The 13,433-nt window shown below is 43.4% G+C and overlaps 1 protein-coding gene across 2 annotated transcripts in view; it reads right to left on the reverse strand.

The window, feature by feature from the left end:
• Positions 1–1,657: 1,657 nt before the first annotated feature.
• Positions 1,658–13,433, reverse strand: part of HTT (huntingtin) — a 115,731-nt gene continuing 103,955 nt past the window's right edge. For both annotated transcript variants that reach the window (XM_081207544.1, XM_081207543.1), the window contains 5 exons: positions 12,577–12,790; positions 10,143–10,242; positions 8,261–8,423; positions 6,359–6,519; positions 1,658–3,472 (listed from right to left, as the gene is read on the reverse strand). In XM_081207544.1, the coding sequence (XP_081063670.1) occupies positions 3,259–3,472; positions 6,359–6,519; positions 8,261–8,423; positions 10,143–10,242; positions 12,577–12,790 (852 nt within the window). In that variant the 3' untranslated portion in view covers positions 1,658–3,258. The remainder of the gene's footprint in view (positions 3,473–6,358; positions 6,520–8,260; positions 8,424–10,142; positions 10,243–12,576; positions 12,791–13,433) is intronic.

A 13,433-nucleotide genomic window follows, 5' to 3' on the forward strand; every position in this document is an offset into this window, starting at 1 on the left:
AGAGTTTCTGCAGTAGTAGAGGTTATCAAGGTATGGTGAACTAGCTTGAGAGGGCTGCTAGGTTGCAATGCCAGCCCCCCGCCCAGGGGGAAGGGTGGCAATGTTTAAAAATGATCTTTTAACATTAACAAGTACTGAGTAATTTACAATTTTCAAAAACAAGATAAAGAATGAGAAGGGGATTTTACATCGAGTTTCATGGAATCTCAATTCTATGGGTCATCAGGAAATATGTGCATCCTGTGCTATTTTTCTATAAAAAAAACTGAGGTGCTGAAACTCACCCCTTGTCTTCTTACAACAGCAATGGCGCCCACCTGCGAGGCACTGGTGAATTCTGTTGAATTCCGGCTGAAAAAAAGCCCTGTGTGTATCTCTCATTTTCTTGTTCTGGAAGCAAGAGGTGCAAAAGTATAGGCAAGAGGCTTGCTGAAGCTGCTTCCAGTGGTCTCTGAACTTTATGCTTTCTTATTATCCCCCAGGGTTCCTGCAGGCACAGCTGCAGTTCAAGACAGAATATATGTCAGCAAGGAGGGGGACTCCAGCATGCTTCCTACTGTCTATTTCTGAGACTCTGGTTAGAATTAATTTGCAAGAAAGCTTCCGCAGCAAATCTCAATCTCATCTGGAGAATTTTATAAGTAGGGAGGAGGCAAAGTTATCATCACATGGTCTTTAAACAGACATTGTTTATGTATCCATCTAGAACAGGTGAATTACCGTATTTTTCGCTCTATAGGACGCACTTTTCCCCCTCCAAAAATGAAGAGGAAATGTGTGTGCGTCCTATGGAGAGAACGCAGGCTTTCGCTGAAGCCTGGCGAGCGAGAGGGGTCGGTGCGCAACGACCCCTCTCGCTCTCCAGGCTTCAGGAAGCTATCCGCAAGCCTTCAGAGCCCGGCAGGGGTTCCCGCAGGGCTCTGAAGGCTTGCGGGTAGCAGCAAGCTCCGGGAGTGAAGGCGAGGTTGTGCGCAACCTCGCCATCGCACCCAGACCCGTGCTGGGGGCTGGGGGCGGGGGAAGCTCGGGTTCCCCCCGCCCCAGCCCCGCGGCTAAAAACGAAGCCAAGACAGCTAGCGGGATCCATCCTGCTCTGTCTTGGCTTCTGCCAAAGCCGCACGCAGCCTCTCCTGGCTGGAGAGGTTGTGCCCGGCTAAAGAGGAAGCCAAGACAGCCAGCGGGATGGATCCCGCTAGCTGTCTTGGCTTCTTTGCTCTTTGGGGCTGGCGGGGGGGGGGAATACATTTTTTTTCTTTATTTCCCCCCCAAAAAACTAGGTGTGCCCTATGATCCGGTGTGCCCTATGGAGCGAAAAATACGGTAAATACTTCATAGCTTATAGAAGCATCTTGAGTTCATTCTTCTGTTCTTGAATGAACAGTCTCACCATCACCACGCAAAACAAAGTTATGCATATTGCACTCCTATTGTTGCTGCTTACAAAATATATTGTGCCCACATCTTATCAACATATATTTTCGGACGGACGGACACACACACACACACACACACACTCTGTATTGGCAATTATAAATGTGTATATTTTTTTCTAAAACAGTAGCCTAACAGAAGTACTCACTAGAATCAACTCTGCTGGGGAGAGAAGTCTTTCTATTGTTAATTGTTTTTGCCAAAATGAAAACAAGAAAAAACAACATGTGGATAAATTGCTTTTTAATCAAATTATGTTCAGATGCAATAATGCTTTAAGATGTTTAAGAACAGGAAACAGTTTAAATCCATCAGTTTAATAAATACAAATATACACATGTATACATCAAATGCAGTCACATGTATAATTTTACATATATTATATACACAAAAGCACAGTCCACATTCCTCCTGATAAAACTATTGTTTTGTTGGTGAAAATGTTGAGATGAATAAAAATACAGCATAATAGAAAATCAAAATATTGAACTTTCCCCACCCTGTATTTCCATATGTGAAGTCAATGTTCTTTCCCTAGAAATACTATTTATGGGGAATTTTAAGATGAATTACTATTTATGCTATACATCTGTACCGGCAAAGTGCTGAGCCATAGAATAATGCTTGCATATTTATCAAATATTTGAGCCAGCTCCAGAGAAATCATAGTTAGACCTCATTCTTATTCTGCATACAGAGTACATGGACTGCATTTTTTTTTCAATCGAAAGACTTATCTAAAAACGTCTGATGATTTGCTGCTTACCAGGAAAAAAATTTGCTTTCCTAAAAATATTTTGCTCTAAAGAAGGAGTGGCTAATTTATTTCCCCCATTCACTGGTTCAAAGTAAACCAAAAGCATCTGCAGAAAATTAATGATATTTATAACCAATTTAAACTAATATATATATATTCCAGTTTTTCAAATAGTGACATACAAGAGACATAATATAGGGCTTTAAAGATGACTTGTACATCAAAGTGATTTTCAAATATATATATGTCTGTGTTTGTTTGTAAGAACATCCAATAGGAAACTGAGGGATGGTGTCAAGATACTCAGCTAGAGTGGCTATTATTAATTTCAAACTGCAAGTGCTTTTCCCGTGCTGCACCATTTTACATCTTTACATCCTATACATGATACAGAAATATTTATAGAAGTTTTTTTTTAACCAATATATCATTTGAACTTTTAAATCCTGAGGTAAAAAAGGAAGTATGGTTATATATGTCTACTCTTCTCCCCTCCCACCCCCCCAGAACACGACAATAAGGTCAGAGAGCATCCAAACACAGTATTACATGCTGGGTATAAACTTTTTCTTCCTTTTTTTCTTTTTACAAGACATATTAAGGAAAAAAAGCCTCTGGTCAGTATTATGCCACAAATGAATACATACAACTACAAAAAAAAACACCCTAAAGCATTTTGGTTTTAAAATGCCTGTAGCTTGCCTTGTGGGACAGGATGTTATTAATCAGGTTCACTATTAGCAACAATAAGGTGACTTATGTTGACGTTAACAAGTTGCTTGGCGTTCAGTACTTGTCCGTTATCTTACACAGTAATGCTAAAGTTTATCCCAAACTTTGCAGCAAATGTGACCAGACATTCTTTTAGCACGACCCTGGTAAGTACCATGTCCAATTTAATGTCGTTTGTGTAGTTCAGCTTTATGCAAAGGAAGATGGAAAAATATAAACTTACAAAACCGAAACCCAAGATGGGACCTGAACATTTGTAAATGTTCAATTGTCCTCATATGTCAATCAACCCATCAGGTTTCAATATTCCATTTCTTCATACCACCACTGTCCCTGATTCAGCATGCTGCTATCTTGTGGACATTTTGCAAACAAGTTAGAAGGCGTTGATAGGGGTTACCTGGCGATGCCACCACCTCAAATACAGACTGAAAGGCTCTGCGATCCAATTCTTCATCTATCTGATGTCTGTAAAAGTCTATGGCCACCAAGCAGAAGAGGTTAATGTCCACTTGCTCTGATTTTCCCATTCTGCTGATAATATGTGGAAGACTTTCAAAACAGTCAAGGATATAACCAAAAGCATCATATAAAGCATTCTGAGTTTTAACCACATCACTCCCCATTGGAAAAAGGATTCAAAAGTAAACTTTACTCTACACATCAGCATAAAGAAACCTAATATGCAGATGATACCCAGCTCTACCTCTCTTTCAAATCAGAACCAGTGAAGGCGGTGACGGTCCTGTGTGAGTGCCTGGAGGCGGTTGGAGGATGGAAGGCGGCTAATGGATTGAGGTTGAATCCTGACAAGACAGAGGTACTGTTCTTTGGGGACAGGGGGCGGGCTGGTGTGGAGGACTCCCTGGTCCTGAATGGGGTAACTGTGCCCCTGAAGGACCAGGTGCGCAGCCTGGGAGTCATTCTGGACTCACAGCTGTCCATGGAGGCACAGGTCAATTCTGTGTCCAGGGCAGCTGTTTATCAGCTCCACCTGGTACGCAGGCTAAGACCCTATCTGCCCGCGGACTGCCTCGCCAGAGTGGTGCATGCTCTAGTTATCTCCCGCTTGGACTACTGCAATGCACTCTATGTGGGGCTACCTTTGAAGGTGACCTGGAAACTACAACTAATCCAGAATGAGGCAGCTAGACTGGTGACTGGGGGTGGCCGCCGAGACCACATAACACCGGTCTTGAAAGATCTACATTGGCTCCCAGTACGTTTCCAAGCACAATTCAATGTGTTGGTGTTGACCTTTAAAGCCCTAAATGGCCTTGGCCCAGTATACCTGAAGGAGCGTCTCCACTCCCATCGTTCTGCCTGGACGCTGAGGTCCAGCGCCGAGGGCCTTCTGGCGGTTCCCTCACTGCGAGAAGCAAAGCTACAGGAAACCAGGCAGAGGGCCTTCTCGGTAGTGGCGCCCGCCCTGTGGAATGCTCTCCCCTCAGATGTCAAAGAGATAAACAACTACCTGACATTTAGAAGACATCTGAAGGCAGCCCTGTTCAGGGAAGTTTTTAATGTGTGACATTTTAATGTATTTTTAATCTTTGTTGGAAGCTGCCCAGAGTGGCTGGGGAGACCCAGCCAGATGGGCGGGGTACAAATAATAAATTATTATTATTAATATAGTGGCTTTCAAGAAATCTCCTATTTTGGTTCATATCTCAACTGCTTCATACAGCAGCTTTCTTTTACAGAAACATGTATGGCCATAAATAAATAAATAAATAAATTCACCCAGTAGACTGTGAGGATAAAGATATCCTGCCTAAGTATTCTGTATTAAAATTCAGCAGAACTGATGGAACAGAATCAAGCCTCAGTATGACAGTGTTAAATGTTATTCAACATGCTGATAAAACATATCTGTTGGCTAAAATCAAGTTTGGTGAAGTACTGTGTGGTTTCTTGCTTTGAGGATACTGAGACCAGCACAAACCCTGACAGCTCTTCCCTTGGGAAGCTTTGAAAGCGTGTCAGCTAAGTCTGCACTTTCAAAAGCTTCTGTCCTTGGGGCAAAAGGCCGGCCCAGGCACCCAGGAAAGATTTGACCGTGTGGATAAGTCTGGCTGTAAGCTCCATGCTTTCAAAGGCATCCAACACTTACTCCCCTATCCACCATTTATGGCGGCAAAGGTCAAGTGGGGAGAGGGAGTATGTGCCACAGGCCAGGTGAAAGCGAGCAGCAAGTTGCATCTGGTCTGGAAGCTGCTTCCCACAGCCATGCCTTAAACTGTGGTGAACCACAGCTATGGCTTGGTTGAAGCAAGTCACCTTTATAAGACGCCATTTGAAGTTGGCTTGTTACAAAGAGACCATAGTGAACTTTAGCCATACTTTGCCACACCGTTCGTCATGTGTGAACCACACAAGCTGTGTGGAAGCAAAACCTTCTGCACTCTTCCTTGCAGCCATACCAGCGGAGAAGGCTGCATGAAACTGAGAGAAGCTTATAGGCTATGGTAAGTCCTGCCACAATAGACCATGACTTACTGCGACATTCAGTCATAGCCACCATTTTTTTGGTATTGATTTTACCACTGCGTCCTACTGATAAACCCAAGAAAAACCTTTAAAAAAGGCAATGGGAGCATTTGGCATTGAGTTTTTCACCCATCAGATTCCAAATGATCACTTGCCGCTCTTCTGACAGAATCTGTCTCTCCAGAGACAAAATATTGTGGATGAGACATCACTGAATCCCTGATGGAGACCAGGTGAACTGATGGGGGTTTCATCTAGATTTGGGGTGGGGTGGTAAATAACTTCGGTCACATCCACACTATACATCAAAAGCACATGGCTTTCCCCAAAGAATCCTGGGCACCGTAGTTTGCTAAGGGTCCTGAGAATTGTAAGTATTAAACTACAGCTCCCAGGATTCTTTGGGGGAAGCCATGTGCTTTAAATGAGCTTTAAAATTTACATATATAGTGTGGATGTGGGCTTTGTGAACACTGCAGAGCACCTAGAAGTCAAACGTCAGAGTCCTGCACTGAAAGCGGTGGTTGATTTAAGTTAAGTGCAACTTCTTATGAAAGGGACAGATCAGAACATGGAGATAAAAAAAGAGAATTTACGAGCTGGAGATGAGTTCTGCAGAAATCCTTTTAACTGCTAATGGCTCACTATTCTGGAAACCAGGGCAAACCCCCACTCCCGCTGGTGTTCAGTCAGTAGGGCATGAGACTCTTAATCTCAGGGTCATGGGCTACAAGTCCCATGTTGGGCAAAAATATTCCTGCATTCCAGAGGGGCTGGACTAGATGACCCTTGAGGTCCCTTCCAGCTGTACAACTCTGATTCTTTGAAAGCTCAAGAGGAAGTACTTTTCCAAAGTGAAGACTTCCCCATCCCAGCACCACTGGAAAACGGAAATCTTTCTTTAGGCTTTAAAATGAGGCCTATAGAAAAATAATCTGTTTAGGATACATTGCTGAAATCCACTGGCTGGTGGAAGCACTGACAAAAAAGCAAGACAGACTCCACATTGCCATGGCGACTGGTGTTCTCTGCGTGAAGTTGGAAAGTGACAGCATCACCCAGTCACGGACCATGGAGGACTGGCCGGTGGTATGCAATGTTTGAAATACCTGCAAGAGTTAAAACAGATAGATCATATGCGAAAGAAAATGTTTATAAAGATTCTTCTGCAACAAACACAAAGATATACCGTACCCAGTTATATATAACTGCAGGGCTGGCTTTGTGTTTATGCTGTTAATCCTGTTATTCGATTCAATGTCAATTTTCAGATTAATAATCCATAAATTATAAAACAAACTACATAAGGAACAAGTACATTAATTAGCAGACAGAATACTAGCACAAAACAGACTTAAAGCTAACAAATCTAGAAGGCTCTGGAAAATAAAAAGCCTTCACAAGCTCCACAACTACATGGTTGTGTATGCTTAAAAAATCTGCTTGATTTCTTCTTCTTTTGCTAGTCATGGAGGTGAACAATCCAGGGCCCTGTTGCACCTCCAGTGATGCACAGCACTGGGAAGCCAGGTCAGCAATGTGGCCTCACTCTCTGCTGATGACCCAAACCCTGATTAAGTGTGTGTGGGGGAATTGACACATGAGCAGTACGGTAACTTGTTTCTTTAATTAATCTTTCTAATGTTGTATTAAAAGCAACATAAACCTATTTTTTCCTAAGAAGTGCCACATCATATGTCATGTACTCTTGCAGTAAATAAATAATTTGTTTTTTGTATTTCAACACTTTCCCCACAATGACTATTTAAAAAAATATATCTCACTAACAGGACAATCCCAAGGTACCGTATTTTTCGCTCCAAAAGACACACCAGGCCATAAGACGCACCTAGTTTTTGGAGGAAGAAAACAAGAAAAAAAATATTCTGAATCCCAGAAGCCAGAACAGCAAGAGGGATCGCTGCGCAGCAATTCCTCTTGCTGTTCTGGCTTCTGGGATAGCTGCGCAGCCTGCATTTGCTCCGTAAGATGCACACACATTTCCCCTTACTTTTTAGGAGGGAAAAAGTGCATCTTATAGAGCGAAAAATACGGTAAATATATGTGTTAGGGCAGAGAGGGGAGAATGAAAGACTGCATGCCCAAATGCTGATGGATTCCAACTTCTATCAGCAGAGCGAGTGTGGCCAGCAATCAGCACAGCTACACCTCTATGGCTACTGTAATTTGCCACCCTTGCTTTAATTATTCCATTCTTTTCATACATAGAAAGGATTCTGAGCTGTGGAAGAGATGCATGAATGTGCTATTAGGGGTCAGAGACCCCATAGGAAACACCACTACAGATCTCAAATACCATTTGTGTGGAGTTAGACTGCTGTTGACTCTAAAATACAATTTTGTACCTTTCTTACATGATTTTATTTGTTTATAAAAGTATATATATACTACCCTCTCATAAAATATCAGGGTGGTGTACAGCAATATAAAAACACAAAAAATAAAGCAGTACAGACTAAACATTAACATGATGGGCTACTCAATTTGATTTGAACATTAAATTAGAATCAGTATCAAATACATTTAAGAACTATTACTTAAACAGGGTCTTATTTGTGCCCCCCCCCCATATAAGATTATCAAATGCTTTTTAGGAGCAAAAGAGGGTTAAAGCCTTGATCCTCAGAGACTGCCATTGCTTGCTTGCTTGCTTGCTGTGAATAATTTGCCACATACTTTGCAGACAATTTTTTTTTGTTTCACCCTAGTAGTCACAGCTACTGAGCTAGTGAAAATGTCTAAGCAAAAGGGAAAAGAGGAAAACCAACAAAGCGTTAGAAGTGAGCAAACAAAAGAGGTCAGGGGAGACATGTGTGGGGGGGATCTTACCTTATATACTACAGTTGCCATAAATTGTGGATATGGCTGCTGGTTAGAAAGAAATTCTCCTATGACTTTATTCATCACATCTTGTGGGGGGAAAAAGTCGTCAAGAAACTGAGGGAGAATCCGAGTTACGACTCTGGCTTCAAAGGGAAATCCTTTTCTAACCCTAAAAAACAAACACATGTAATAACAAGCAACTATCATATTTCTCAATTATTCAGCTTCATGTAACAAGGTATATTCATCCCAGTCAGTGACCACAACAGAAAAGGCTTCCCTGCTCCATTCAGTGCTGATAAATTCTTTAGTGCAATCAGGGTGAGCTCCTATAGGACCTCTTAAGCTGAAGGGTTCATAACACAACTTCTTTTTAATGAACCATCACAGCTATTTTGGAACTCTCAGGCTGCTCATCTAGAGCAAATGAGCTTCTCAGTCAGCACTTTTAGCAACAGAATATGAGTTTTTTAAAGTATTCTAAAAAGCAGTAGGACTTCTCTAGGTAATGTAGATCCTGGAGAATGTGGAATGGCAGAGAGCTCTCAGGCCACTGCTGGTTCCTTCGGGAGCTAATGAGGGCACGTTTTCCAGCTGGAGCATCTTCTCTTCTGCTTTCCCACAGGACACAAAGTTAGAGACAACCAGCTGCCTATGTGGTTGTGTGTCCATCACATTGTAACCACTTGATAAACAGACGATTGTCTTTTCAGCCGCTTTGTTTTTCAGCTGTGACAGGCTTCTATAAACGACTTACGGGCTCTAAAAATGGAAATATTGCACTTTCTCCAAATGTGTATTATTCTGCTGATGTAGGGGAAAGAAAGTGGTCTGGAAAACCTACAACTACATTTTGCGATCAATTCATTATGTAAGCATTACCAATCACGGTTTATAGGATCATAAAATACATGCTTGATTATTTCTAATAAAAATATATGTGTCTATTCCACTGCTGACACATTGAGTATTGACTAGGTCAGGGGTCTGCAACCTTTAAGACAAAAAGAGCCACTTGGACCCGTTTCCGAAGGGAAAAAAAAACTGGGAGCCGCAAAACTCGTCATTATAAAAATAACTTTTTTGTCACTTTTTATTATTATTTCTTTGTTTGACCCCTCAGAATTACTCCTCCTCATAGAAATAAACGTTAAATTAACAAGTTACCTTTTCTTGTGTGTGTGTTCTTCACTCCCCTTCAAAACAGTGACCAGCGTACATGCCCCTTACAATGTAGCGGGCGGGCGGGAAGGTGACGTCGGGACGGTGCGTGACTAACGCACACACCGCCCCCATGCGACGTCACAGCCAGTACAGCGCCCACCACAGTGGGGAGTGTCAGGGCGCACAATGCGCCTCCTCCCCTCGCTAGTATCCGCCCCGGAGCCGCGGCAAAGGTGTAAAAGAGCCACATGCGGCTCCGGAGCCGCGGGTTGCAGACCCCTGGACTAGGTGTAGGATTTTCAGCAATTAAATCAATCTTGAGAGACTTAGTTTCAGATAACAAAGGGATTAACTTGATATATGTGCACACATCCAAAATCTCTGCATTGAATTTACATTAGATTCATATTCCTGGAAATGGAATTTACTTGTATGCTTCATCAGGACATTTTGTCCCAGAAAGATGGCTGGGCTACTGGGATCGGCCAAAAGGTTGCCACTTTTTCTTCTTTTCACAAAGGCAGGCAGTGTGTGTGTGTGGGGGGGGAAATCTTTTGGACACTTCATCTTTCAAGATAAAACCCACCTCGCCTGACGATTCTTAAAAATCTATCCTCCTAACCTGCCGTGAAAGTGTTCGTGGGGCATATCTGACATACCTTTAATCTCACCTATAAATACAATCCCTGCCAATTACATTTTCTTTAAAACAACCATTTCCTACCTGTCAAAAAGAACAGAAACTCGCTCCATAGCCACAATGACAGACTCGCTGTCTGCTTGGTTTTGATCTACAACTCGCCCTGGACTTATCTTCTCTTTTCCTGAAGGCAGAATACCAAGAAAACACAGTTTTAATATACAGTACAAGGGAACCAGATAATTTAAATAAAGGTAGTTAAAGTAATACAGGCACCAGAATGAGGGACTGACATCCACTGGCTAAGTGCTACAAATGCCATGAGTTTGGCCCAAGCCAACTCAGGATTACCAGAGTTTGAATGCTGAATCGGGAACCACCATTCATTATATAACCTCCTGCCTGCCCTGACCAAATAGCCAGGAAGGGAGCCCACCATCATTGCTGAAGTGCCCTGATATTAAGACAAGTTCTCTAAGGAAGAGGGCAGCACTCTATTTGAATGTGCTTTCTGGCATCCCAGAACAGCTTCACTGTTCTGAGCCAGTGTGGAGAGCCAGTGTGGTGTAGTGGTTAAGAGCGGTAGTCTCGTAATCTGGGGAACCGGGTTCGATTCCCCGCTCCTCCACATGCAGCTGCTGGGTGACCTTGGGCCAGTCACACTTCCTTGAAGTCTCTCAGCCCCACTCACCTCACAGAGTGTTTGTTGTGGGGGAGGAAGGGAAAGGAGAATGTCAGCTGCTTTGAGACTCCTTAAAGGGAGTGAAAGGCGGGATATCAAATCCAAACTCCTCTTCTTCTTCTTCACTTCTAGAAGGCTTATTTATGCCATAGTGGGTATGCAAGCCACAAACTCTTGTCTTCAACATACCCAGCAGACAAGCTCCCCACTTTGGACTTGGGCCACAATCTTAGACATATTCAATAGGTCCTTGGGTAGGTGTTCCCTGTGCTATGTTGTAAAAAGCACCAAAGGGGGTGGGTGGGGATGGGGAACCAAAATACATCCTGGAGATAACAGCTTGGGATTGAAACTAGGTGTTGAATTGTCCTGCTGAAGGCTTGATGTTTCACTAAACCCCTCAAACAAGGCGATGCTACAAGGAACCTGGCAGAGGGCCTTCTCGGTAGTGGCGCCTGCCCTGTGGAACGCCCTCCCATCAGATGTCAAGGAAATAAACAACTATCCGACTTTTAGAAGACATCTGAAGGCAGCCCTGTTTAGAGACGTTTTTAATGTTTGAAGTTTTGTTCTATTTTTAATGTTCTGTTGAAAGCCACCCAGAGTGGCTGGGGAAACCCAGCCAGATGGGTGGGGTAGAAATAATAAATTATTATTATTATTATTATTATTATTATTATTATTATTATTATTATTAGGCAAATTCCAGAGGGTAAACTCCAGACACTGTCCTCTGGACACACTGGCCCACTGCTGTTTGTGACCAGTTTGTGACCAAATGGTTGGTCTTATGTGGAGGTACGCTCTTTCCTTGCATGTAATTAGCAGTTGAGAAACAAGTGGAAGATTGGTTAGATTTCTTGCCCAATGACTTGAAGATGCAGTTCCATCGAGGCTTGAATACTCCAAAGGTATGTGCTTGTTGATAAAGAGGCTTGTTGTTTTTTTATTTCCACTTGTCCCTTTTTTGGCTGTCAGCAACATGGGTGTATATGTGCGTGTGTCTAGTTTCGGTGACGACTGCCTCAACTGGCTCACCAAATACTTCAGTTCTTGCAAAAGGGAAACTTGCCAGTCTGGCCCAGATCTATGTCCTAGTTCCTCAGCCAAATTATTCTTCTGGCCACTGAGTTCTCTATCATTGCCTTGGATCTTAGATCATGGGCCGGCAAACTAAGGCCCGGGGGCCAAATCCGCCTCCTCTCTCCCTCCTCCTGGCTTCTCCCCGCCCTGCCTAGAGGAGGAAGGGGGCTGGACTTTGTTGAGCCACCGTTGGCTGAGCGCCATTTTAAGCAGCCCCTCTCCAGAGCCAGCCCTTTCGCACCATTTATCGTCCCTCCGCTGCTGCCAGCCCCTGCCACTCGCAAGGCACAGGTAAGCAGCCACTGGGGCTCATCCGGTGCTGTGGAGAAGGGAGGGGAGAGTAATGGGGGGTATCTATTTTTTCCCCAAAATATAGTCCGGCCCCCCACAAGGTCTGAGGAACAGTGGACTGGCCCCCTGCAGAAAAAGTTTGCTGACCCCTGTCTTAGATGATGTCCAAGGAAGAATCTGCTAGCAGGTTATAGAAAGTACCATCTTTTTGAAACCATCTCTCACTGGCCCACTTTACCTACACATGGGGCAATAATTAGAAAGTGGGAGGCAACAGAAGCAATCTAGCATTTATTTCAATGTTGGGCCAGGATTACCTTGATAATCTTAACTCCAGAGGGCTACAAATTACTGAGAATATGAAAAAAGAGTAAATGTATGTGCTATGAAAACAGTTTCTGGGAAGTGTTATTTTATGAGGTGTGCATTTTCAGCACTGAAAACACGTGAAGAGATCCATACCTGTATACATGCATGTCAGCATTAACCCCAATGCTGCCATGGCTCTGTGTGGGCTGTGCACATTCACTCTGTCTACACTTAGTTTAACTAATGATTCACAATCCAGCCTTGAGAGTTGTTCTGAAAGGAGGAGCCGTTCTAACCCTCTCAAGACACAGTGATAAATAATGGATGGTGTCAATTCTTCACTTCCAGATAACATCACTCCACACATCTGAAACAAACAGGAAATAAATTTAAATATCCATAGGCAGGTGTGGAATCACAACAATAAGGCCAATATGTGAAACTCAATTTAAAGTACAACAGAGCTCAGCAACAGCAAATTCATTATGACAAAGACACATACACCCAAGATTAAAGCACCATTTATTACCACTATGAAGCAGTGAAGTCTAGCACCACACTGGGCTCCCATCTCTCACAAGCATTTTTACAGATTATACCCCCAAAGAGGGCCTTTTCTCAGACTGAAGTGGCAGGAAACTATCCAGTGGCGTAGCGTGGGGGGTGCAGGGGGGGCCGGCCGCACCGGGCGCAACATCTGGGGGTTAGGGTTAGGGGGCACAAATCCACGGGTTAGGGGGCGCAAATCCACGGGTTAGGGGGCGCAAATTACTTGCCTTGCCCCGGGTGCTGACAACCCACGCTACGCCACTGAAACTATCCAACTTGCTCGACATTTCCCCTTATTCCCAAATAGCTCATTCACAGGATGGTGGAAAATAACTATGACACAGCGGCAGGCTTCCAATGTGGTTTGGTATTCACCAGTATTATAATGAAGTGAATCTTAAGAAGGTGCACGGAAGGTTCAGTGGAGTCACCTGTCACATTTTGCAGCAGACAAAAGTGGG

The sequence above is a fragment of the Podarcis bocagei genome (assembly GCF_964188305.1).
Source record: "Podarcis bocagei genome assembly, chromosome: 9".
Taxonomy (NCBI): Eukaryota; Metazoa; Chordata; class Lepidosauria; order Squamata; family Lacertidae; genus Podarcis; species Podarcis bocagei.